At 37.7% G+C, this 27,861-nt stretch overlaps 1 protein-coding gene across 13 annotated transcripts in view; it reads right to left on the bottom strand.

Moving 5' to 3' along the window:
• The window catches only part of CPLANE1 (ciliogenesis and planar polarity effector 1), a 106,219-nt gene that overhangs the window by 38,880 nt on the left and 39,478 nt on the right, over positions 1-27,861 (bottom strand). For 8 of the 13 annotated variants that reach the window (XR_005724767.1, XR_005724769.1, XR_005724768.1 and 5 more), the window contains exons 25-42: positions 26,983-27,283; positions 24,601-25,510; positions 23,695-23,843; positions 22,882-23,045; positions 22,286-22,377; positions 21,025-21,095; positions 19,894-19,971; positions 17,942-18,134; positions 14,518-14,811; positions 13,564-14,334; positions 11,974-12,140; positions 8,533-8,665; positions 7,499-7,553; positions 4,318-4,422; positions 3,232-3,294; positions 2,162-2,271; positions 1,635-1,830; positions 1,266-1,415 (exon numbers count right to left, since the gene is read on the bottom strand). Coding sequence is in view for 10 of the 13 variants with exons in the window: in XM_040262338.1 (XP_040118272.1) it covers positions 1,266-1,415; positions 1,635-1,830; positions 2,162-2,271; positions 3,232-3,294; positions 4,318-4,422; positions 7,499-7,553; positions 8,533-8,665; positions 11,974-12,140; positions 13,564-14,334; positions 14,518-14,811; positions 17,942-18,134; positions 19,894-19,971; positions 21,025-21,095; positions 22,286-22,377; positions 22,882-23,045; positions 23,695-23,843; positions 24,601-25,510; positions 26,983-27,283 (4,002 nt within the window). In the remaining 3 variants the exon portion in view is untranslated. The remainder of the gene's footprint in view (positions 1-1,265; positions 1,416-1,634; positions 1,831-2,161; positions 2,272-3,231; positions 3,295-4,317; positions 4,423-7,498; positions 7,554-8,532; positions 8,666-11,973; positions 12,141-13,563; positions 14,335-14,517; positions 14,812-17,941; positions 18,135-19,893; positions 19,972-21,024; positions 21,096-22,285; positions 22,378-22,881; positions 23,046-23,694; positions 23,844-24,600; positions 25,511-26,982; positions 27,284-27,861) is intronic. The other 5 variants (XM_040262345.1, XM_040262342.1, XM_040262348.1 and 2 more) reach the window with 4 other exon arrangements.

Consider the following 27,861-nt stretch of genomic DNA (forward strand, 5'->3'; position numbering starts at 1 on the left):
CAAAGTGAAGTCTCTTATTTGGCAAAGTGATGTCATCTTATTTAGGCTGTCCCAAAGGCAGATCAAACTAAACTCACAGCTTCTGCCATTCTACTCTCTTTCCTCCTGATTCCCCAGCTCAGGGAACAGCACTATCATTCACCTAGTTTCCCAAGCCAGCTGCCTGAAATGCATTCAAGGTTCTTCTCCTTCCTTCAGTTCCAACGTGACACCAAATACTGATGATCCCCTTGCCAATCATCTCCTCATTCCTACCACCACAGCTTAGCCAAAGCTTTCACAACCCAAGGACACCAAACAGTATGAAAGAAAGTGAAAGTGAAGTTGCTAAATCATGTCTGGCTCTTTGCGACCCCATGGACTGTAGCCTACCAGGTTCCACCATCCATGGGATTTTCCAGGCAAGAGTACTGGAGTGGGGTGCCATCTCCTTCTCCAGGAGATCTTCCCAACCCAGGGATTGAAGCTGGGTCTCCCGCATTGTAGGCAGATGCTTTACCGTCTGAGCCACCAGGGAAATCCCAATCTCTAAATACTTCACTCCTCTCTAATCCAAATTCTACAAAGGCCTCAGAGAGATCTTTTAAAACATAAATCTGATATGGTTCCTTTTCCACCTGAAATCCTTCAGCATTTCTCTAATGCCTTCACCTTAAAAGTTCAAATGCCTTGGAATGAGAGACAATGGCATTGTCTTTCCTAGGCCTTCCTATCCAGCTCTTCTCTTGCTATTTCTTTAAAACAGAAAAACACCAAGCACACTGAACTTTCATTTTCTCAGACTTAGCATCCTGGGTGATCATAGGATCTGTTCTATCTGTGTGATCTATTCTTTGCAGCTTTCTCTTGCTCAGTCCTACTGTTAAGATTCCATTTAGGTGTCTCTCCATACATAGCCTCAGTCCTTCCCAGAGATGGATTAGATGCTGTATTCCCCAACAGTCTCATCCTTATCACCATGATGGCACGTACCATGCCGTCATGTACTCTAGTCACCTCTTTACTTTTCCGCTTTCCTTTCCGCCATATGTGAGCCCACAGGCAGAGAGCCTGGTGTTACTCCCTTCTTTGGTCCCTACATGTTGCCCCTAACTTGGTGCTCAGTGAATGAAGAGATGGTCAGATGAGGCTTATGACGCTTGTCCTACTTGACTCCATAGAGATTTTGTGAAGATCGAATTGTTCAACAAAAAACCCTAAAAAATTCGAATGACTAAACAAATATAAGTAATGACTATATTTCAGTCCCAGGGTAGGAAATTCACCTGTGTCCTGCCGTATGTCTGATGGTAGAGGTGAGATGACACGAGGCTCCTTCACTTCTGTACTGCCTGCTCTCCAGCTGTTTCCTCCCAGACAGGATGGAGACACTTTCGCAGGTTTAAAAAATAAATCCACAGCGGAATAGGCAGATTCTACCAAGAATATGAAAAGCATACAAAGACTGATTCTAAACTTATAAATAAAGTATTGAAAAGATTAACAGAACATTTCTAAATGTGAATATAAACATCTAAAACTATAGTGGATTTGGAGGAGGAGAGCTAAGAGACAAGAGTAGGGATAACAATGCTATATTAAAGAAGTTTTCAAAAATGTTTTAAATTTATTTTAAAAGTAGGAAAAATTATTACCTTTACTCTTCAGATTGTCAAGAGTTGGGGGAATAGCATTAGTAACTGAAGCTGCCATGTAATATAATTCTGCAGAAGATGGGACTTCTAGACAATCACTGTGTTGCTTGATATTATCTGAAGGCTCTTCCTTGACAGGTAATTCCTGTAGATCATCAGCTTCAATGTCAATCACATTTATGTAAGTGTGTCCAACCTGAGCCAAAACATATAAAATCAAAGAGGGTTACCTTCCTTTTATTTACATGGCCATTCCACCCTATCCTTACCCAAAAAAGGTTTAATTCTCAAGGCTGTAAGAGCTTACATGAGCCTAACTTAGGGAAAACTGCAAGAATTATGTGTTATAGTCTTAGTTTACAATATCTGGAGGCATAACATTTAAATATTAAACTAAATTTTGACCTTTCCAACAAATCTACGTAGGTGAGACTTTTTGGCCTTATTTCATCTATACAACTGAATAATGCAGATGACCGCGATAAATTTTAGCACAAAGGTATTATTAAAACTCTCAAATTTAGTACCATATCAGATGCTGAAGGTGACAGAGGTTTCTCTGATATTTCAGTGGGAAGTCTGAGATTTAGACATATATCTGGAGCCAAAAGTTGAGGAACATTCAAAGTTTCATGTTCTAAAAATCAAGATAGTAAAAAAAAATTCCTGTAAATAGTTCTACATCATTAACTTTGTAAGAACAAGTTAGCAATAAACAACATTAAAAGTACTTGTTGAAAATCTAAGTAGAAGTTTATTTGTATAAATAAAGAAAATTCTATTCTACTCTAGTGGCAAGATTATATTTAATCTAGACTAATTCATAATTGAATGTAGACTGACTACAGTTTTTCTCATATGACTGATTCATAAGAATAAGGAAATATCTAAGTCATACCAAGAAAATGCTACAATTTCCTTTTTCCATTTCAGATATACTAAGTCATTTTTGTTTAACATTTCAATAAAACCAGATTTTAGGAAATTAATCATAGCAAATTTTTTTACTTTCAACACTGCTTCTTGTTTGTTTATTTGGTTAAACAGCTTTATTGAGGCATAATTCACCTCCTTTAAAAATGTATAAGATATACATGTGCATGAGTGTATATATATGTATGTATATATAAAAATGTATAACTCAAATGTATAACTCAGTGGTTCTTAGTATATATAGAGACCGTAGCTAAATCATACCACTTAAAAAGGTTTATATCTTAATTCTATAGAAGTCATCAGCTTCTTATTCAAAACAGTAAAGAACCCCATCACATAGACTGCCAGTCCAACTGTGCTCTTTGTCCTGTGACTCTAATCTTATTTCCTAGCACATTTTAATAGAACATGACTTTCAAGTTTCACAAGCAAAATCTAACTCACTGCAGTACTGAGTACCAAAACCTTGGTGCCCAGGCTTGAATTTAAACCACATGACAAGCATAAAACTAGAAAAATGAAAACCATTTTCTCTCTATTAAATCAATTTTTGGTTTAACTGCTTTTTTATGAGGGGGTGGTAACTCCTGTTTTAGCCATCATACAGACATAACCTTTAATTAGTCATGCTGTTCTCAGAAAAAAAAGAAAGAAATCACACCTGATATGGAAGAAATGACTTGTTGATTTTTATGACATTCAGAAACTTCTTGAGAAGCAGCTTCTTGATATCAATGAGGAGATTTGTGACAAAAAGAGAAAACAGAAAAGGGACTTTACAACCACAGAAAAAATTAAATATACAAGCATAGATTTCTTTATATATTGTGCATAAAAAGTGGTAGAAAACTAGACTGACAGCTTAAGAATTTAATTTCTTAATTAATTTTAATTTTATTACTATTTATATTTTGGGCCTGATCATCTGGATGAATAACAAACTTTCAGCAAATAGCTGCTGACTTTAGGAGACAACAGAGCAGCAAAGTGCTTCCAGACTTTCTCAAAGATCCATTCAAGAATGTTTCGCAAATGCACACTGAACATTTGTATCAAAAAAATATCTTATTAAAAAACAATCTTATACATGCTCAACCTCATTCAGAAAGAAATAAAAACTAAAATAACAGATGCTTTTTATTTTAATCAACTGGATTGGTAAAGGGTAAAAAAGTTATTAACTAAATCACAGTGATGACCGCAAGAGGGAAAAAAGGTTCTTTGCAAGAAGTTGTTCACGGGAGCACCATTTGTAGGAGAAAAACACCGGAGGCCACCTAATACATTCATTCATTACATTAATGAAGAAGCTTATCAGGCAAAATTCCAAACATGAGTTCCTCCAACATGTATTCCCTCTATTTCTGGTCACAGTTACATCTATTCTTCCCACACTAAACCCAGCCTAGTCCTCCTCTTCAAACTCAACTTCAGGCCTCTCAATCTTAGGCATGAAATTCTAGTAAAGTCAATTATGGCATAGAGAACCCAAACTAAAAATACTATTTCTACTGATTTATGATGTAGTCCATGGCATTTTTAAACAAGTATCTATTATATTTTAATAAAGTTATCATAAATTCAGTTGAAAATTTGTAAAATATATACCAGGGTTAGGAACAAGAACCTGGGATGAGAAACTAACAATTTCAAATTGCCCTTAAATTATTGTTTTGAAAAAAAAGTAGGCTATATTAAAGGTTAAAAATATATGAATTTTAAAAATTAAAGTAAAATAGAATTTTACCCGGGTCTGTATTTGTACTTGCATCCTGACATTCTTTAGCTTTCTTTTTCACAGAGGCCATGAAATGCAATCCAGCGGAAGTATTAACATCATCTTGGAGCTTTTCTTAAATATAACAACAAAACATTGGATACAAGCATTGAGAAGCCAATATATCACCAGGAGCCAAGAAACAGAGTACCTACTTCAAGGGAGGTGAGGTATGCGGTGTCAAGATATCAAAATGGACTTTCTGAGTGAAGTGGTATCTAAGTTGACCCTCACAGACAGTTCAATGGAATCAAAACCAAAATTGTCGAAGACTCTGTATGTCCAGGCTAGAAACCTATTATTCTGGCTGATGAAGATCCAGTAGAAGTTGTTAGGCAGGGAAATGATAAGGTGAGACTGCTGCTGCTGCCACGCTTCAGTCGTGTCTGACTCTGTGTGACCCCAGAGACAGCAGCCCACTAGACTCCTCTGTCCCTGGGATTCTCCAGGCAAGAATACTGGAGTGGGCTGCCATTTCCTTCTCCATATGGTGAGACTCGTGTTCTAGAAAAACCACCCCAGCCAGTGTGTGAAAAATAAATTCGAGTGGATAAAATTAAAGAAAGGCAGTCAGATAGGTGAGGCTGCTGCAGCAGTTCAAATACACATGCAATAATGGTGAGGAATAACAGGGAGGGGATGAATTTAGGAATTATAAAGAAAGGAAAGAAATAAGGACAAAAGAAAGAAAGAAAGAACTGGCTGCTGACTGGATGAGATGGGGAGGGGAAAGCAGAATTCAGAACAGCGTGTGTTTCGGGGTTTAGTCAGCAGTGACACAGATGGAGACAGAGATCACAGGAGGATAAACCAGCTGGTGGGGGAGGGATAATGAATTCAGAGTTGTAATTTCTACCCTGGAGGGAAAGATCAACAGGAAGCAGAATCAAAGTCCGAACACTATTACGGGAGTTTGGGTTTAGAGGTGGATTTTTCTGGGACATCACCCAGGGAGTCTAAGTAGAATGAAAGAGTATCAATGCTGGCACATGGTAGTATAATGAAAAATACATATAGCTGGTCTTTGTCCTTGGTTCCAGGCACGGAATTCCTTAAGCTCTTGGAAGTTCCTGAGCGGTAGGAGCATGTTTTGTTATTCCTGATGAGCCCCTTTTGATCATATCTGCCTTTGGGCTAATGAGGTGAGCCCTGCAGGGCCCTAGACAGTTTCAAGAAGGGTGCTGCTCACCAGAGAAACCAAATGTCAGCCCTGCCCACACCCACCTCCAGGGGAAGGGAGAGCAACAGCATGGAGTCCGATCTTTCCATGTAGTCAGAGTTCAGGAAAAACCCTGAGACAACAAGGGTGACATCTGCGTCACCTGCATTGGCACGCAGATTCTTTACCACTGAGCCACCAGGGATGCCCAAATACCTTAATACTAGTATGTAAAAACAAGTAAGTTATAAACAACCAGAGGAGGTATTATTTATATAAAGATATAAAGATAGATAGGGCTTCCCTGGTGGCTCAGTGATAAAGAACCTGTCTGCAATGCAGGAAACCTGGATTCGATCCCTGGATCAGGAAGATCCCCTTGAGGAGGAAATGGCAATCCACTCCAGTATTCTTGCTTGGGAAATCCCTTGGACAGGGGAGCCTGGTGGACTAGGTCCAAGGAGTCACAAAAAAGTCAGACACAACGTAAGAGACTAACACTGTCTTTCATATGGATAGATATAGAGATATATTTATAGATACATGTGAGTACAGATATTTTGAAAATAAACCCAAAAGAATACTATTTGCATTTTCCAAATCTTCTCCAGTTAATACATAATATTACCTTTGTAAGGAGAAAGAATGTTATTAAGAATGAAAGAGAACAGGGTTTTAAGATAAGAGAATGGGGAGCAAGAACACCAGATGGATTAGGAAGCTGAGAGATGGAAGCTAAGCGGGTAAGGCGATGACATCTTGGCACACAGAGGCCTGATGCTGGGCGGAGGCACCAAGGAATGGAGGGAGCACCAAGTCAAGGGTCAAGTGAAGGAATAGGGTAACAGATCTAAGGTGACTTCAAGGTAAAAATCTTGACCAATCAAATGAATGGTCATATCAACGACAGGAAAATGCCAGTTTAAAATCTGACTTTTTTGATTTTTGCGTGGCTTGCAGGATCTCAGTTCCCAATCAGGGACTGAAATTGGGCCATGGCAATGAAAGTTTGGAATCCTAACCATGAGGTCACCAGGTAATTCTTGTGGACATGCTGAATTTAAGGAGAAAGTAGCAAAGAAAGATGACACAGGGTAGGTGTGTATCTGAGTGTCACCAAAATAATTTAAAAGCTGAAGTTTTGACAGTGAATAAGCCTAGCGGTACAACAGCATTTGTGTGTACATGTGTGAAAAACACTGGGGAGAAAGCTTTGGGGGAACACATACATTCAAAGGCAAGAAATGAGTCGATCAATTCAAGAAGGAAAAGAATTTACAACGTATAAACAAGTCCTCTTCTCTGAACGAATTCCTTTAATGTATATGTATTTTCTATGATTAATTTGACTCCAAGCATTTTCTCCCATAGTTTCCTTTTGGGCCTCATATATCAATATCTTATTTGAGATTCTAACTAATTGCATTGCTCTACTGTAGGGGTGGATAAACTCTTTCTGGAAAGGGCCAGATAATAAATCTTTAGGCTTTGTGAACCATATGGTCCCTTTTGCAACAAATGAACCCTGGTGCAATGTGAAAGCTGTCATAGACAATATGTAAATAAATGGGCATCAATTAAACTTGATTTACAAAACAAGTGTGGGTAACCCACAGTATTTTAGAGAATTCCATAGACAGAGGAGCCTGGCGAGCTACAGTTCATGGGGTCTCAAAGAGTTGGACACGACTGAGCGACTAACACACACACACACAACTGAAATTAACACAACATTGTAAATCAACTGTAGTCCAATCTAAAATAAAAGTTAAAAACAAAACAAGACAGGTGTGGTCCAGGTCTGGCCTTTGGGTCACAGTCTGTCAACCACTGCGCTAATGGATAACACAGCAAAACACACACACACACACACAGACATACACATCATCCTGTCAAAGACAACATGAAAACTGCTTGGTCTCATAAGCATATTTTTAGAAAGCTGATTTTAACTCTGAATGGAGACATGACACTAATCATGCATATACATACCAAAAGGAATGTCAAAGTCTTCCAAAGGCTGGGAACCAGGATGTTCTTGTTGCTCCTAAATGAATCCCACATGGTCAATTTATGACTAACTCAAAGACATATATTATTTTGAAAAAAAATATTCAATAGCTATGAGGAATGTTGATTTGGGGGGGGGTTAGTTGCAAATCTTATAACTCTAGAAATATTTATTTATTCTATCAAATTATTTATTCTATCAAAGTAATTCCACAGGTGTTCATGAAATTCACAGATCAAGCAACAAAAAAGAGCATTACCAATTCAATGCAGTTACTAAATTACAATATGCAATTTTCTCCTGAAGACTAGCTTTAACTCTCAAATAGTATCAAAACTATTCAAGGACTCGACACTTTACTAAGTGCCGCCAGACATGATCTTGAGGACTTACTGAAAGAGTACTAAGATTCAAGTAAACAAAACTACTTCTGTTTTATTTAATCTCCTGTTGCATATATAGGTAAATAGTCACCAAATTTAGAAGCAATGTTTGCAAAGATCTGACATAAAATAGAAGCTGTATAAAAAACCTATGTTGGGGAAACTCTAGAGGCATCTAAAAGATATGGGTGAAGCTATCACAGGATAAACCCACAATCTGCATTAAGCTGTCACAGAAAAAAATACCAAGTCACAGAAGCAGATGATCTAAACTACAGTTTCTGATTTACCAACAAGTTGCTTTTCATATTCATCACTTTATGCCTATTCTGTATGGACGGATGCACTCAGGACTTTTGTACTTAATGATGTTAACACATTATTGACCAGGGGATTCTTGCAGAAACTAATGCCTGTGGCCAGCGATTTGTTATGTAAGTAAATGTTCAAACGTCTCTGGTTGATAATGTTTGGGTAACATAAAGGTGTTAATACGCCTCTGGTCAACATGCTGTTAAGATCCTCCTAGTCACAATCAGAAGCTTCTGGCAATCAGATGACTAAATAAACCACAGATAATCTGAGCTCTGTGCACACACAGACCAGGGAAGAATGCACGCTAGTTTCCGTACCTGGGGCTTCACAGCTACTTCTGAATCGTTGCCATTAATGATGATGTCCTCCAGCTGGAAAGTCACACCTGGTTTTCTCCTTAGTTTCTCTGATCTTTCTTCCTGCAGTTCTCTTTCAGCTCGTCGTCTTTGTCTGTTAAAAATCACAGTGTAAAGCATATTTTTACTATTTTAGGAACATCAGTTTTTCATCTGTATCATGCTATATAGGAAGACAGTTATGAAAATTATGTCAATAGATTATTTTCAGTGGCATTTAATTAAATTAGCAAGATATTCTGATAGAATAAATAAAAGCAAAAGTCAGGGACACAAGAAAGTTATTTCTAGTTCCTCCACTACTGAACTGACTTTTCTGTTAGTCATGGGAAACTCAGGTTAGAGTTACACATTTCAGGTAATTTTCAAATTCTCTTTTCGGCAGATTTGAAGCTGGTCATGGAAACCCTATTAGATACCACCAGTGACCTATTTAAAGAAGTCAGGCAAACTCAGGCTCCAAGGAGGGAACCCCAGGGAGGAGGAAGGAAGGCCCAAAAACCTACAGGGAAAACTTACTTTGAAGAGGGTTTACTTAGAAAATATGGAAGGAAAGAACCATTTCTGGAAAGAGAGCCCTGGTAGTAGATTTTAGGGTCTGATAAACATGAAATTTTAAAAAATATTTTCTAGACTAAGTAAAAATCCACCATGAATACATGTCTCGAGCATCCATTATTAATGAAACACTACATATGCTCTTCATGGAAAGTCACGGCCTTGCTTTTCACATGCACATTTCTTAGTGCCCTGAAACAATTCACACCACTGTGCTCTGTATGAGTCTGGAAGATATGGTAAGATGAATAACAATAAACATTATGTCAGTGTATTGAACAGTATATAGAATATTTCATGATACCAAATATTTGCTGCAAAAGATGAATAACAATAAACATTATGTCAGTGTATTGAACAGTATATAGAATATTTCATGATACCAAATATTTGCTGCAAAAGATGACTGCTCATCCTGTTCAAGAAAAAGGTAAAAGAAACCTCCAGCCTACTGAATGCCAGGAAAGAATTCCTTCAGTTCAGTTCAGTCGCTCAGTCGTGTCCCACTCTTTGCGACCCCATGAATCATAGCACACCAGGCCTCCCTGTCCATCACCATCTCCCGGAGTTCACTCAGACTCATGTCCATCGAGTCCGTGATGCCATCCAGCCATCTCATCCTGGGTTGTCCCCTTCTCCTCCTGCCCCCAATCCCTCCCAGCATCACAGTCTTTTCCAGTGAGTCAACTCTTTGCATGAGGTGGCCAAAGTACTGGAGCTTCAGCTTTAAGCATCATCCCTTCCAAAAAAATCCCAGGGTTGATCTCCTTGCAGTCCAAGGGACTCTCAAGAGTCTTCTCCAACACCACAGTTCAAAAGCATCAATTCTTCAGCACTCAGCCTTCTTCACAGTCCAACTCTCACATCCATACATGACCACTGGAAAAACCATAGCCTTGACTAGACGGACCTTAGTCGGCAAAGTAATGTCTCTGCTTTTGAATATACTATCTAGGTTGGTCATAACTTTTCTTCCAAGGAGTAAGCGTCTTTTAATTTCATGGTTGCAGTAACCATCTGCAGTGATTTTGGAGCCCCCAGAAATAAAGTCTGACACTGTTTCCACTGTTTCCCCATCTATTTCCCATGAAGTGATGGGACCGGATGCCATGATCTTCGTTTTCCGAATGTTGAGCTTTAAGCCAACTTTTTCACTCTCCTCTTTCACTTTCATCAAGAGGCTTTTTAGTTCCTCTTCACTTTCTGCCATAAGGGGGGTGTCATCTGCATATCTGAGGTTATTGATATTTCTCCCGGCAATCTTGATTCCAGCTTGTGTTTCTTCCAGTCCAGCGTTTCTCATGATGTACTCTGCATAGAAGTTAAATAAGCAGGGTGACAATATACAGCCTTGACGTACTCCTTTTCCTATTTGGAACCAGTCTGTTGTTCCACGTCCAGTTCTAACTGTTGCTCCCTGACCTGCATACAGATTTCTCAAGAGACAGGTTAGGTGGTCTGGTATTCCCATCTCTTTCAAAATTTTCCAGTTTATTGTGATCTACACAGTCAAAGGCTTTGGCATAGTCAATAAAGCAGAAACAGATGTTTTTCTGGAACTCTCTTCCTTTTTCCATGATCCAGCGGATGTTGGCAATTTGATCTCTGGTTCCTCTGCCTTTTCTAAAACCAGCCTGAACATCAGGGAGTTCACGGTTCACGTATTGCTGAAGTCTGGCTTGGAGAATTTTGAGCATTACTTTACTAGCATGTGAGATGAGTGCAATTGTGCGGTAGTTTGAGCATTCTTTAGCATTGCCTTTCTTTGGGGTTGGAATGAAGACTGACCTTTTCCAGTCCTGTGGGCATTGCTGAGTTTTCCAAATTTGCTGGCATATTGAGTGCAGCACTTTCACAGCATCAACTTTCAGGATTTGAAATAGCTCAACTGGAATTCCATCACCTCCACTAGCTTTGTTCCTAGTGATGCTTTCTAAGGCCCACTTGACATTACATTCCAAGATGTCTGGCTCTAGATGAGTGATCACACCATCGTGATTATCTGGGTCGTGAAGATCTTTTTTGTACAGTTCTTCCGTGTATTCTTGCCACCTCTTCTTAATATCTTCTGCTTCTGTTAGGTCCATACCATTTCTGTCCTTTATCGAGCCCATCTTTGCATGAAATGTTCCCTTGGTATCTTTAATTCTCTTGAAGAGATCTCCAGTCTTTCCCATTCTGTTGTTTTCCTCTATTTCTTTGCACTGATCGCTGAAGAAGGCTTTCTTATCTCTTCTTGCTATTGTTTGAAACTCTGCATTCAGATGCTTATATCTTTCCTTTTCTCCTTTGCTTTTCGCCTCTCTTCTTTTCACAGCTATTTGTAAGGCCTCCCCAGACAGCCATTTTGCTTTTTTGCATTTCTTTTCCATGGGGATGGTCTTGATCCCTGTCTCCTGTACAATGTCCCGAACCTCATTCCATAGTTCATCAGGCACTCTATCTATCAGATCTAGGCCCTTAAATCTATTTCTTACTTCCACTGTATAATCATAAGGGATTTGATTTAGGTCACACCTGAATGGTCTAGTGGTTTTCCCTACTTTCTTCAATTTGAGTCTGAATTTGGTAATAAGGAGTTCATGATCTGAGCCACAGTCAGCTCCTGGTTTTAATAGCATGTAAAAAATACTAGTATTTGTCTCTCACATTATAGGAATTTTTCTCATCACAAGATGTATTCAAATGCATGATACTTGACAAGGAAAGTGAATATGCAATTATGTATAGGCTGAGGTTGAACCAGATAATTTCCATCTATTTAACTGTATTATTGTCACTGATAATAAGCTTGTCGGTATGTTTGCAGGTATATGCTCAAATAAAATTTCACTTAAAACTTGCCTTTTTTTACTGTCCTTCCCTTGTCTCAATTCAGATGATTCTATTTTGGCCTTTAGAAGCTGGAGATGTCCAGGATCACCTTGTTCAAAGAAGTTATGTGTCAAGTACTGTTGCCTTTGTTGAAATGCAATGAGGTTTTCAAGTGGAATAAGTTGTGGTTTTTGGTACTATAGAAAAGAAACAAAAGGACAGTAATTTAAAATCACAAACATGTCAACTAGACAACATGTTAATAAAAACTGAGAGAAACGTTTGTTTAAACTAAGATGTACAAGTGACAGAACATGTCAAAGTTAACAAGTACAATGAGCATCCAGATCTTAAAGTATAAATGATTTTAGAAATCATTTCTGAAACTTTATACTGAGCATTTCAGAAATTTTTCTAGAAGTTCTCATTTTCTTAATTTCTTTTTCATATTAAGAATCTTACTTCTTACAATTACAAATTAAGTTAAATAATGCCTAGCTTGGAATTAAAATTCTTTGGAACTGGGAGGATGCACAGGGGTGGAGATTATGGATGGAACAAATAAGCAATACGTTGGTAACGACTGTTGTTGGGTGATGGTATAACTTGGGGGTTTATTATACTATTCTAATTTTTTTAAAAAGTCTTTAAAACCTTCCAAAAACATATACTTCTTTACTCCTTCAGTTCTTTCCTTTTGTTCATAATATGTTCAGAAGAAAAGGAAGCATGATAAGTATTTTTTCTAAGGAATGACCACTTCTTTTCCCAGTATCATTTTAGAAACTTAGAAGGGTACCAGAGAATGAATTACTCAACTATACTGACTTAACAGAAGTAGAACCTGAACAGTCTGAATCTCATTAATCAAAGGTTACAACTTTAAACAGGACTTGGTGGGTTTATAAAGATTTAATCTTTGTGTTTTGAGTATTTAAAAAAAGAAACATTTTTTTAATAAGTAAAACTACTTACAGATCTGGGTCTATTTAACAATTTTAACCTGTAATAGATTTGAAGGAAATCATATTACAATTGCTAGGAACCTCAAACAATGCTCTCTCACTCTAGACAGAAACACACACACATACACACACTCCCCTACACGTATAAATAAGAATACTGGTCATATTATTTTACTTATTTCTTCTCTGAGCAGGATCTCAGACATATCTATGAAAGAGTCTAGAAAACGCTGGTACTGATGTACAAGAAAGACCTAAAACCTCTGTGCGTGCTTAATTGCTTCAGTCGTGTCCAACTCTGTGATCTCATGCACTGTAGCCCCCCAGGCTCCTGTCCATGGGATTCTCCAGGAAAGAATCCTGGAGTGGGTTGCCATTTCCTTCTCCAGGGGAGCTTCCCCACCCAGGGATCAAACCCATGAGTCTTATGTCTCCTGCACTGGCAGGCAGGTTCTTTACCACTAGCGCCACCTGGGAAGCCCTTAAAACCTGTAAGATACCCAATTATTAGTTTAAATCAAATCTGTATATTATTTCCAGTAACAGAAGCATTATTTTTTGAAAAATAAATGTGTTAAAGCTTTTCATTGAGTATACATTTATGCTATGAAAAATGCAGGAATGTGCTTTTGCAACACTCCGCAAAAGTCATTACCATATTTTCTGGGCCTAGACATGAATGAAGTAGTGATAATCTTGGGCATTTTCTTTCTTCTGCCATGGTTCTAATAGGTATTGATGGAACTGTAATGGATGCTCTTGAGGTAGAAGAAAACATGTAAGGAGGTTTAAGTTGCAGGTACAATAAAGGAAGTCCAGAGGAATTCTGAGACGATATCTCAAAGGGTCCTGGTTTAACATCAAACATTTTTTCTGGTTTCATAAATGTTTTAGAGTCCTGTTGAGGTGTCAAGTTTTCTTGTCCAACACACGGATCCAAGTTCACATGCGTTGGGATTTCTTTAATTATTGTTTCTGCCCATTTTTTCGGCTCAGCTGATTTTTTTATGGCTTCAGTATTATACTGGCTCAGATTCAAATGGGACACTGAAGTAGTGGCCATTGCTGTCTTTGGCAAAGGAGGCTGTGAGAAATCAGATAATCCCCAAGCCTCTCTAGGCTGTGGCAGAGGACTGAAGGGAAGTTGAGGAACTCTTTCTGTCTGGAAGGAAATAGGCTTAAATTCAGGCTTGGGCTGAAACTGAAGCAAAGGGAAACCATCACCAGGTCTGGAAGTATTTCCAGTGGGGATAAGTCTAGGTGTCTTTGGAATGGCAGAAGATGCGGACAAAAGGTGGAGGTGACTGTTTCCAGCAGGGACTGGAGACAAAGAAGTGGTTGGTAAGCTGTGAGATGCTGGAGTTAGTCCTCTATTCTGGGGCTGACCTTCTGATCGACAAAAAGGAACATTCCCATGTGGAACATTCTGGAAGAGAAAGGAAAAACTATGATGTAATTTTAAAATATATTACAAACTCCTTATTTGTAAATACTGTTCAATATGTTTTAGAGTAGGTGGAATATAATAACTACTAAATAACTCATTTTCTCAAATAACCAACCACTGAAACTATGAGGAAAACTTCAGTGGTATTTTAAAATGCATTACCTCTAAGTTTCCATTACTATTTTCACTGGATTGCACAATTTCTTTATGGCAGTGTGGGCTCTTCTTGCCAGGCTCTCTGGCATATTCTCCCATGGGTTGTAGTTTAATGAAAAATCTCTCCTTCAGATTTCTACTGGTGTCTCCAACATCATTACTCCCTCTCGTGGGGTTTGATCCTTGGCTTCCCATCAAATGTACAGACTGGGACTGTTGTAGAAGTTGATGAATATCTGGAAGGTTAGCAAAGGATGATCCTACTATTTGCATTAGGCTCATGAAGTTGATCTGTTGCAGCTAGAATAAAATAAAAATTACAGAAACATCTTAAAATCTAATGAAAAGACCCAAAGAGCAACAATTATCTGAGTATTCCAAAATAGCCATACTTCCATCTTAGTATCTGTCACAACCATAAGTGCTGAGTATGAAGCATAGCTGGGAGAGATCTAAAAAAAAAAAAAGGAAAAGAGAATAGCTTCCTGTCTTCAAGGAGGCATCAACTAGGACTATGAACTCATAATGCGACTTGAGACCATCTGTGAAGCAGTTTACACAGATATCCCAGGGATCATAAAGGAGTGAGCTGATGGAGCAGGTGAGGATGACTAGATTGCCTGCTGCTAAGTCACTTCAGTCGTGTCCGACTCTATGCGACCCCATAGACGGCAGCCCATCAGGCTCCCCTGTCCCTGGGATTCTCCAGGCAAGTACACTGGAGTGGGTTGCCATTTCCTTCTCCAATAACTAGATTGCCTAAATTTTTAAAATTTTTATTTATTTTGTGGGTGAGGATAATTAAAGAAGAATTCCTAAATGGGTGTGAGAACAGGTTTTCACGAAAGAAAAAAGTAGAGATCAGGAAACAGGTGAAGAGTGAGGAATTCCTGTGAAAGGGCTATTCGAGTGAAAGGCAAAGGTATGCACAATGGTTGACAAACCTCGCACAGCAGAATCACTTGAGGAGCAGTTAAAAAATCCCCATGGCCAGGTCACATCCCATGCCAATAAAATCAGAGCCTCTGGGGGATCTGAGCCAGGATGAGTAGTTTTTAGGATGATGAGGTGACTTCAATGTGCAGAAAAGCTTCCGGATCACTAGTACACACACTGGCTTGGATGGAGCAGGAAATTTACAGCTAATGAGCAGAGAGGCAAGCACAGTGGCTCCCCAGCTGCAGTGAGTGTCAGCGTCACCTGAGGACTTGCACTCTTTGATGAGCACCATCCCCAGAGTTTGATTCCAATCGGTCTGGGACGGGTGCCTGACAACCTGTGTGTCAAATATCTCAGTGATGCTGATGCTAACGGTTCAGAGCCCACACTCTGAGGACCACTAGATATGGGAGAGTATGGTGGGAAAAGAGGGAAGAGAAAAGCTGTACTTTATAAAATAAGCCAAGAAGGAAACCCTGCAGGCCTTTTTTTTTTTTTTAATTTAGGATCCCCAGACCTATGGACGTGGGACAGTTGGGGGAGGAAAGAGAGGGTGGGACGAATGGAGAGAGTAACACGGAAATATATACAATACCATAAGTAAACTAGATAGCCAATGGGAATCTGCTGTATGACTAGGAACTCAAACCCAGGCTCTGTAACAACCTAGAGGGGTGGGATGGGGTGGGAGGTTCAAGAGGGAGGAGACATAGGTACATCCATGGCTGATTCGTGTTGATGTATGACAGAAACCAATACAATATTGTAAAGCAATTACCCTTCAATCAAAAACAAATGTAATAAACTGGAGGCTCCCTTCAATTATAAAAGATACATGCTTATTACATTAAAAAAAGAAGCAAAAAAAAGAAAATAAAAAATGATACATAATCCTATTCCCAAAGATAACTAGTATTAACACTTTTGGCACGTCTTCTTTTACTCTTTGTATTTTAACACATGATTGTTATCATAGAGTATATAAATTTGCACCTGAAATTCACTGAAGATTTTTAGAACAGAAAAGTAACAGTCTTAGAACAATATCTGGAGAAGAAGATCTCAGAAATGAATCTTTAAGACAATAGAAGTGTGAAGTTCTAAGAACTAAGGTTGGTGACAGTTACAGAAATAGCAAATATGGAGAAGGAAATGGCAACCCACTCCAGCGTTCTTCTCTGAAAAAATGCACGGACAGAGAAGCCTGGCGGGCTGCAGTCCACGGGGTTACATGACTGAGCACTCACACGAGGAGGATGGAAGGAGGCGGGTTGGTAGCAATAAACTGGTAAAACCAAAAAAAAAAAAAAGAAACGGACAAACAATGTAGGCAAAAGAATCAAGAAGACACTGAACATGCCCAGTGAAAGGGGAAAGGTGACTCTCTAAGACAGTGACTCTTTATCTTTTGTGTGTATTGGAATTATCTTGAGAACTTGTTAAATATTCAGGGCAGTGACCAGCAAAGACTCTAGGTAATCCAGAAAACAAGTCTGACAAATGCCTCTAAACCTTTAAGCAGGGGGCTTCCTGGCAGTCCAGTGGTTGGGGCTCTGGGCCTCCAGTGCAGGGGACATGGCTTCAAGCTCTGGTCAGGGATCTGAGATTCCATGTGCAGTTTGGCCAAAAAATAAAAAATAAGTAATATGTGAAAATTATAAACAAAAAATTAAACTTTAACCTGATAAAATAGGTGATGCTACTAAAGAGAAAAGGGAAATAAAAGACTCAGAAGAATAAGAATAAAATCAGTTTCAAGAAGTTCCATGGTATGGTGGAGCACGCTGAAAAAGTCTTTGTTATCAGGGCCCATAAATTCAAAGAGAAAAATTAGTGTCCAGAATTGCCGGTATAGAAATGGTACACTGCAAAACCAATACAGTATTGTAAAGTAAAAAAATAAAAAATAAATTAATTAATTAAAAAAAATAAATAAAATGCCTCTATCCTCCAAAAAAAAAAAAAAAAAGAAAGAAAGTGAATGTAGAATACATGAAGAAAAGAACAGATGTGAGGGGAATTAATGTATAAGCAATACAACAGAAAAGGGAAAAGGAAATAATTTTAAATTGTTGGTAGAGAGAGAAAAGGATACCAGGTGAGAAAAAGATGACAGAAGGCAAAGTGAACAACACTTTAAATGCAAGTAACAATTTCAAGCCAAATATGATGTGACAGGCTGTGTCAGAAAATAAACTGATTCAGATACCTTTGAGCAGGGGTTGGCTGGTCTGCTCAGCCACCTCACTTTTGTCAGCAGCTCTGGATTCCCAAGAGCTCAGAAAAAAGAAGTCATCAGGAGAAGTAGGGAACACAGTTGAGACTCTGGACCCTAGAATTAGGACTTCTGAATAACAAAGGAAAAGTGCCCAAAGCAGGAAAACCCTGCGATTTAACTTGAACTCATCAGACTCCCAAAGTTTGTTCGTAGTTTAAAACCTGACGAAAATACCATGTGTAGACTTACTGGGTTAAACGGAGATGTGCTTACCTGAACTAATTTAAACATTTCATCTTGGAGCATTTGCCTAACAGAATCGGAAGACTGTGATAACTGAGCGCTGGGTTCATTTCTCTGGGTTGGCTGAGCTGTTGGTCCCGGTGTTTGTGAAGCCACTGCGACTCCATTCGATGCCAAAGGTGGAACTGAGGAAGATTTATCCTTACATGCAGAGACTGGAGTACTATGTGGAAGCATATAGATAAAAAGCACACGTTAATCAAGGAAAAAAAAACACATTAGGTGTTTATGAGCTGAGTATTTTGACCCTACTTTTTTATTCTATTTTAAAAGCTTTCTGGAAGTTTTCAGGAAATTTAAACCCTAAAGCCTATCTCACTGTATGTCCCTTAGCCTCCAGACACAGTTGTCATCAGCAGAGCTGTTCATTCAAATGCCATAACCAAGGGACATGTGATGTCTAGCCAGCCATGGCCCCCGCGCTATCGTGTTACAATGCCCAGGTCAGCTTACACATTTATTTTACTTGCCTGGTACCTGTAGGCATCTGAGTTTGAGACCTGTGCAATCATTCTGATTAGGTGGACAGACAATGTCATTTGGCTTAGGAATATACTTCTTGGATTAAATTTAAAGATCCAGAGTGGATTTAAGAAAACTGTGGAAAGTATGGGTTAAGAAATATGTTTAATTCCGGGCTTCCCTGGTGTCTCAGTGGTAACGAATCCACTTTCCAATGCAGGAGACACAGGTTGAAACCCTGACATGCCACGGAGCAACTATGCCCATGTGCCACATTCACTGAGCCTGTGCTCGAGAGCCTGGGAACCACAACTTCCAAGCGCATGTGCCGTAGAGCTTGTGAAGTCAGTGCAATGAGAAGCCTGAGTGTCACAACTAAAGACTAGTCCCCACTTGAGCATCTAGAGAAAAGTTCGCATAGCAACAAAGAACCAGCACAGCCAAAAATAAATAAATGTATTTTTTAAAATATGTTTAATTCTAACATGGGTAGAGCAAACTCCTGCTGTTCTTCAATAAATGTGAAGCAATAGTATTGTGAATATTTCATTTCCAAACAAATCAGAGAGTTTACATTAATAACTAAGTCCTAAAAAAAATGCTTATTTAGAAATAAAAATGAAAAGTCAAAGTACGTTTTTGTTTTAAATAAAATGATTGTTTGAGGATGATTCCTTAAAACACAAGAAGTATTCAATGTTTTATACGTAAATCAATATAGGGAGCAGGTAATATCATGTCCAAATGAACTGATCACTGTCTCTAAAAAGAAAATAACATATTAAACTGTGTTTAGATTTATTTGGATTTACACTCATTCCGTTTCAGCAATAATATGAGCCTTTTTATTAAGCATGTGCTTGATAACAGAATTCTATTTGGGAGATCCATGAAGAACAGACATTACAACTTACTTGCCTGTTTTAACACAACTTTATTGGCCTTTGCTTTTTAATAAGTAGCAAAGAGATAAACTTTAATTATGGAGAATTTTTCTAAAGCAAATTTATGCTGTATCATTCTCTGATTTCAACACCATTTATACCCTTCAACCATTGGAAAAGAAATTCAAAAGATAGAACTGGATGACTATTCTATGAGAGAATTAAAGGCATTTGATATTTCATGAGAAATCTGCTAAAGGCTGAACATGAGCAAGAACTACCTCTTTCAATAACATACCCATGACTTCTCTTTTTTGGAAGAGACTTGTTCTAAAATAGTTCCTGCATGTCTTTAAAACACAACTGTTACAGGAAAATCTTGCAGTGAGAAACATCAAGTTGTCAGAAATGGATACCTATTTTGATCTTTCAATGCATAATGTTGATTTCATTTTACTCTCCTAGTTTTTGGTCAAGATGTTTAGTAATTGTTTCAAAATGGTACAGCAGGCATCATTTTTTTCTCTTTTCTATTTGTAATTATATCAGAATGGTACAGTAGGCAAAAATGCTTACCTAGAAACTTCTGAATTTGTACCTACACAAAATGAATGAGGAATGATGTGTTCAAGATCTGTAGAGGCTTCGATCATACTATAATTAAAGATTAAAAATCAATTAGGAAAATACTCTTTACATTATCTAAGATACAGGTGATCTAAGGCTCAGCCATCTAAGAGTCTAAATAAACATCCTCTAATCTTCTGTAATGCTTAGCTCATAATTACAATCTATTTACATTTGTCTCCATAGCAATAGCAAGAGATTCAAATAAAAGCAAAGAATTTGTCGGATGGCTTTAATACATGACTTGAACATTATTAAATGTTTGGCAACAGAAAAAATATAATCTAAAGTAAGTGGAAATGAAGTTAGCTGGGACCTCAAACTTCACCTGGGAAGAAGCAGAAACTTTGCTCAGAACACTACAGAGCCCATTATCACATCTGAAACTGCAATGTCTAGTTTTTTATTAATAGAAATGTTTATATTACTTGTAGAGACACAGGACATTAAATATATTATTTTATTAATTATTCACAGAAGGCCTGCACAAAATTTGTACATAAGAGAAAGAGAATTTAACTGAGTTGCCTTCCTTAGTCAATGTAATTCTAAAAATTCAAAACTTCAAAAATCCTAACAAGAAATCATGCCCAAACTGCAGCATATGAAAACTGTCTTCAGCTATCCTTGAAGCAATAATAAGCTAGCAAGCGGAGTATGGGTCCACTGAAGCCCCACGGAGAGTGTGCAGTGATCATACCACAACAGTGAAAGATCATACACGTATGTGATGACTAATATGATTCTTTACTTTTACCCAATAAACATGAAACTAGTAGGGAAAGGGAGGCCCTTAATTAGCAGGTGAATAAACTCTGTGTATGTCTACCTATATTTTAAGACTGATAGTGATAGGAAAACAAAAGGTATTTAGACGTCTTTACCTCACTCTATCAAAATTTAGAAGTATAACATTTACTAAAAATCATCATTACCATTGCTATTAAACTGAAGTTACCATTTCACTAGGAACACGGTATCACTGTAAAACATATACTGTCAATTATGAGGAAAAAGAATCCTCTTCATCACGTGAATCCCAGGCGAGCCCCGAAAGCCGCCCAGACTGTTCCCCCTTACCCTTTCTGTTCAGCGGATTCTTCCTCCAGTGGTTCTTCCCTTGGACACTGAGCCTCTCCTGTGGAATGCTGCTAAAATTAATAGCACCCAACAAAGAAAAGAGGTGAAATGGGTATTGTTGTCTTTGGCATCTTGGGTTTCACATTAGCCACTCTCCTGAACAAAAACAGTCTGAAAGCAAGTGAGAAACCAAACATTGAAATGTCCTCAGTCCTGCTCTGACCAGACCTTCATCCTGCGATGCCTCAAGCCCATCGCCTTAAGCCACTGAGCATATTAAACTGCAAAGACAAATGATGCCACTAGAAATCATTTACAGTGTATTTATGACGTATCTGTAAATTACACACGCATTACTACCTAAGTACAACAGAACGTTGAACAACTTGGGTTTGCACTGAGCAGGTACACTGATATGCAGATTTGTTTTGTCCAATAAATACATTACTACACAATCTGGGGGTTGGCTGAATCCACAGCAGGCCCAGGAACCAATCCTCTGTGAACACTAAGGGACGACTGGACATGCATTCCTGACGGCATGGGGGGGGTCGAAGCCCCTAAATGCCATGTTGTTTAAGGGCCCCAACTGTACACTGTGAAAACAACTAGAAAATGAGAAAAAATAAAAGCTTAATCCCTCTTAAAGGAATTGTTTCAATAATTAGAAATGTCTGTGTCTTACCTGGAAATCTAATGTATAGTGTTTTGAGAAAACAAATAATACATAAAAGTGCATGTATGCGCAAAAACTGCACACTACTGACAAACTTATACATTCTGAATAAGGAACACTGCAACACTCTTGGCTAAATTAATTTACTACAATTTATGTACTTAACACTTCATTGCCTGAAAGTATTAAATCTTAGTAGTAACAGAATTTCTGAGAAAGAAAAATGCTGCATGGCTATACTTTATGATTCACAGTATACTTTTAAGAGACAATAGCCGTGGTTGGATATACTGAATAAAAACACTATGGTGTTACCATAGTATGATTTAAGTAACTTTATATTTACGAAGACTTCCCAGTGACTCAGTGGTAAAGAATCTGTCTGCCAGCACAGGAGACAGAGGTTCAATCCCTGGGTTGGGAAGATCCCTTGGAGAAGGAAATGGCAACCCTCTCCAGCATTCTTGCCTGGGAAATTCCATGGACGGTTGAGCCTGCTGGGCTGCAGTCCATAGGGTCACAAAAAAGTAGGACACGACTGAGCAACTAAAAAACAACAACAACAATCCATATTTACACATTTACCTTTCCTAAATGCTGTGGTAAGGTCTGCATCTGCGTGTGAACGGCAATATTGGGACTTTCAACAGGTTCTTTGGCAAACTCTTTGGCATCCTCTATGGGGAAACAAGAGGGAAGAAAACACAGACCTTTTGAAAGTTAATCAATTTACTTTTCAGAAGGTTCAGGAATATTACAGGAAACATGATGGCAGAAACATTTCCTATCCTCCTTACAAAAATATTTTTTAACATCTAGAGACAACTCCTTTTTACCAAGTGAGTCCAGATACACCTTGAAAGGGCTTATATCAGTGTGTTTAATTCCATATAAAGCTCTGAGAGTTGCTGTTTTAAAGAAGCCTGCCAAGGAAAGGTTCACAGGATTGGTTCACAGAAATGAAGAGACTCAAAATAATTAACACAGCAAGGCAAAAGACTCCAAACTCAAGTTACGAGTTAATATGCTTAACATTTCAAAAATATTAAATTCTCTTTAAACAATTGGATTTAGGCTATTTTATAAACATTCCAATTTAGATATAAGACTAAGTTATCTCATAATCATTCACCCTATCAAATCAGTAAGGTCAAACAAAAAGATTAGCTAAATAAACTGACCTTCATGGTCTGTTGGGTATATATCCATTTCCTCCTGTGTAAATGCTTCTACTTCTAAAAGATCTTCATCGATATTTACAAATTCTTTTCCATTATCATCAGTGACAGAAACAATCTCATCTTTGGTTCCTTTTATTTCAGGATTTTTTACCTCTGTTGGTATTCTATTGACAAAAATGAAGCAGCTAAAATCATAACTCATACTTGGGAACAAAGAGTTTGCTTTCAACAGATTCAGTTAATTGAAAAAGAACAAACTAAGCTTTCATACTTACGAGGTCTTTGTTTTAACCACATATGGCACATATAGGTTAAAATAAAAGGTTAAAATAAATAAAAGGTTAAAATAAAATAAAATGAAATAAAAGGTTAAAATGAAGAATAAAAAATAAATTTAAAAAGGTTCAATAAATGACTGAATATCCCATTTTTATTTACTCAGATTAGAATAATTTCAGCCCATAAAGGAATCTTCCTGCTACCAAGCCTTCAGCTTTAGTATTCAAGGATATATTCCTCATAGTACTACGAATTAAGTAAAAATGGATGAGATGGTTAGTTCAACTTTGACACAGGAAGTCAATGAACATAATAAAGGGATCTCTTGGGATAAATCTGCTCCTGTCTCAGAAGATATACGCTAGACTAACATGGAAAGAAACAAAATTTGTAACGTATTATTAAAATATTTCAGAAAGCACTACTTGCTGCTTCTCTAGTTCAAAGAAAAGCTCCTTTCTGTAACTTTCAAGGGTTCAATTCTCCTTCAAGACCAAAAATCATTAAACAAGGTATCTATAATTAGCAACTTACTTCAAGATACTTTGACAGGATTCATTTTGATCATTTATTTCCTCAGTCCCACCTTGAGTGGATACTGCAACAGAACAGCCAGCCTCTGTTCTATAATCACTCTCTATACTGGGTCCATTCTGAGGCCCAGGGGAATTATTCTCTAGCACCTAAAAGAAACCATTAATAGTACTTAATATTCATTACTGAATCCTTACTTTTCATTATATTTTTAGATTATTAATACTTTCTACAGAACTTCTGACTAAGTCTCTTATTCATTTATCGAGTATTCATTGTATTTCTCGTACTCAGTATCTGATGCTAAAGCAATAGCTAACTCATTATTCCACCTAGAAAAAACAAGCTTGACAACATTGAGTATTCAAAAGAAATCAGCCTTACAAACTTGAAAGGTAAATCACCAATGTTTTCAGGCCACAGGACAACAGAAATAAAATGTAAAGTTGCTTTCATTTCACTTTCCTTACTATTATAAAGATATTTAGCAATAATATAAATGTAATAACCACTTGTAATATCACTTAAAATTATCTTTTTATTTTGGCCATGCCATACAGCTTGCAGAATCTCAGTTCCCTGAACAGGGACTGAAGTGGGGCCATTACACGGACAGTGCCAAATTCTAACCACTAGTCCACCACGAAACTTCCTATTTTTCTTTTTTATAAACACACATGGAACCTCAAAATCTCACAGCCTCTCTGAAAGTACTTTAACCCTAATAAATCATTTCTAAGAATTAAAGGAACTACTTTAAAAAATAAGGTGATACAGATTATAATTAGCATTGTCATCAATTCTGTTACTTATTGATTCTTTATTAGGTAGGGAAGTACAAATACAGCTTTAATCTAAAATAAGAATTCTAATTTGTATCTAATCATAAGCAATTCAAGCATTTACCTTAACGATGGCATTTTTTGCCTTATATGTAGCAAAATAGGGTTGTTCCAAAAGCCACAACGATGTAAGAATGGCGGCTGTTGAGGTCTTTACACGAATGACAGGACTGTACTCACAGGATGGCTCAGTGAGTGCAGAGTCGCAGAGCAGTCTTTTATCAGACCATCTCATCATCCATTCCAATAGCCTTCTTGTATTGCCACACATGTTACTTAGTGCTACAGGAAGATCTTCTGGAGGGTTAATATCATTGCATTGAATTGCTTTGAAAATACATCTTCTAGTTTCAGTGGATTTGGGAATGCAAACACTATGGTTTGACAATCTCTGTATTAAAGTTTTCTCTGCATTGTCACCTTGTATTCTATAAACTGACTTCTGTTTTAAACCGAACAACCCACTCTTCCCTTCATTTTGATTGACTTCTTTCAAAGGGTTCTCGGAAAAACGCCTGATCCCTTGATTAGCTAGTACAGAAGCTGAAAGTGTCTGGTTTTCTGATTTTTCACACTCATATGACTCAGGAGCGACAACAAAGCAGGAGCCGGCTCTGAACACATTCTGGCTTCTGGTTTTGCTGTGACGTCGTTTTAATGTTGTATGTACATCAAAAATTAAAGAATTAAGTTCGTGTTCTCTAAGATGTCCAGAAAAACTAGTTAGAAATGGAATGCCAGCATCCTTGGAACCAAGTAGGTCTTTTTCAAGAACATAACTCAAGAAGAGTTCAAGGAATTTAATATATTCGTCATCGTCACGTTCAAATTCCCAAACACCTATTACAGGAAGTGCATTTTGTAATAACTTTTCACAATCTTCTTTTCTTTTAGGGTTTTCCTTTTGATTATATATTTTCTTTTTACCTTTGGGCTTACCAGTCAATGTTAATTCCATGTGATTTGGGGCACTTCTGTAGCAAAATTAAGTTTGAAAAGACAAATTAAAGATCATTTAATCACTAAAATTGACAATAAAGACTCTCTCCACTGTTTAATCATACCTATCATTTTTTAATGCTTTGATTACCTGTCTTGCAAATGAGGGAGCTGGACTAAATGATCTCTAAACACTTGTTAGAACTGAACATTCAGAGTCCAAAAAATATAATAGTAATATCAAAACAGAAATCTAATATTAAAAAAGACTAAAATGTGTTAAAAGAAATTTCACTGTAAAAAAAAAGGCTTTTTCTGGGCAAAAAAAAAAAATGATCCTTTAACAGGGCAGAATTTAGGAATATAAAATCAATAAAAATCACAAGCCACTAATACACATCTTAGTTTATGGTTTCCAGTTTCTCTCTTGTATCTGTCCCTTTCAGCTTCCCTGTGTAATGAGCAAGGAGCAGGACTACCCTCAGGATTCTTTAGCACTCAAAAGCCAGGTATTTTTTCTGAACACTTTCTGCTGCTATGAAACCTGTTGGGCAGGCACCTAACCATAATTACTTTTAAATCTGTTTCTTTTCAACATGGTTCTCAGGGGAGAACACAGATCCCTAGTTCCCTCAATAAAAGAAATAAAGGTTCCAGTTAGGCACCTGGGCTGAAGCCACCGTACCTCTTCCTATTAAGACTGCATAGCAAGCAGCCTCCGAGGTGTTCCTGTGCTAACACTGCAGCTGTCTGGTGGAGCAAGCACACCATTCATGATACTGCTAGCTATGGTCTCAGCAGATGTTTGAAGTAGACACCATTTCACCTAAACAAGATACAACTGACTATATAGTTCTTTAGTCATGAGAAGGATAAATTGCATTGTAGATACTGGAATTATAAAGGAAAAAAATCTGTATAAATCAAAGTAACAGAGGTTAAAATGATAAACAAGAATTTCTTGACAATTTATAGACAAGCTTCAAAGATGAATGTGTTAAAAAAAAAAAAAAAAGGATGTTCAAATTCCTGCCATGAAAACCCTAAGAACAATGGAGTGGGTTGCCATTTCCTTCTCCAGGGGATCTTCCCAACCCAGGAATTGAACCCAGGTCTCCTGCATTGCAGGTGGATCCTGTACTGATTGAGCCAACAGGGAAGGCCCTAAAAACAATATAGCTAACCAAATAATCCTTAACTATTTAGGTCTAAGATTACTGAAAGAACTAAAAGTCCTCCAGTAAATTCTACAATTTCATCTACTCATTTTATTTTATACTTTCAGATGGCAAAATTATTTAGTATCTCAGTAATACTTTAAGTGGATTTTCAAATGTAAGGTCTCATTTTATACTTCTGACATTCCTGTGAGTATGGCACTTATCATTCATTATTAATAATACAGTCAGAGGTTGCTGGGAGTAGAAGTCAGGTCAGCAGTTGCATGAAAATACTTTTTTTCCCAAAGGAAGTGAATGCTTTCTACTTAAAGAGATCTCAGTTGTACCTGTGACAGAAATGTGTCCTGCTTTTTTCTTCAGCTGACAAAGCTTCTGAGAGGGTATCGGCCATATCTGCATCACTGTGAGCCAGAGAACTGCCCAGTTCTGTGAGTGTGCTCCTGCTCAGACTAGTTCCCAAGGAAAACCTGTCAAAGCCTGCAACCTCGGCTGGCTTTTCTTCTTCAATTGGCTCCCATATATTCATTTCAAAAGAACCTATATTTCTCTGCACACGCTTTAGGGCTTTCACCCTCACTTTATGGATAGAATGCATGATAACAGACATCATCTCCTCTGTTTGGGGACCTAGAAAGAAAAGAACAAAAGGCCTTAAAGTTCATTAAACTCAACTCATTTCAACTCAAGACATAAGGGGATCCAACTCTGGTCCCCTGCTGGGAGCATGAAATCTAACTGAGGGCTTAGTTTCACAGTCTTATAGATCATGCCGTCTTCAATATTAGAAAGTTACGGTCCATAATTTTAAGGTAGAACTTCAGAAGCTAGGAAAAGTCCATTAAAGAAGAAGAAGTGGGACTCCATAAAAATGTATGCCCTGGAAAATGAAAATGTTAGAAGTAATTTATTTCAAAAATCAGATAATTATAAAAAGAATCAGTAATGTTTTTCTCATTCCCACACAGTAGCAAATAAGAGAAAGTAAGTACATTTTTATCCAAAGAACAAAAACACCTATTTGACTTTAGGTAACAAGAAACTGTTACCAGTAACAAGAAACAGTCAATGGGATGCGACTTAGCCTTAGTGACTAAACCACAAACCATACAACAAGAAACCACAGGAAGGGGAGTTTTTCAAGACTGCCTACAGAAAACTTTTACATATCATTAATACATAGACAGGACATTTTAGAGATTTCAAAA

This window comes from Oryx dammah, unplaced genomic scaffold (genome assembly GCF_014754425.2).
Source record: "Oryx dammah isolate SB20612 unplaced genomic scaffold, SCBI_Odam_1.1 HiC_scaffold_20, whole genome shotgun sequence".
Classification (NCBI taxonomy): domain Eukaryota; kingdom Metazoa; phylum Chordata; class Mammalia; order Artiodactyla; family Bovidae; genus Oryx; species Oryx dammah.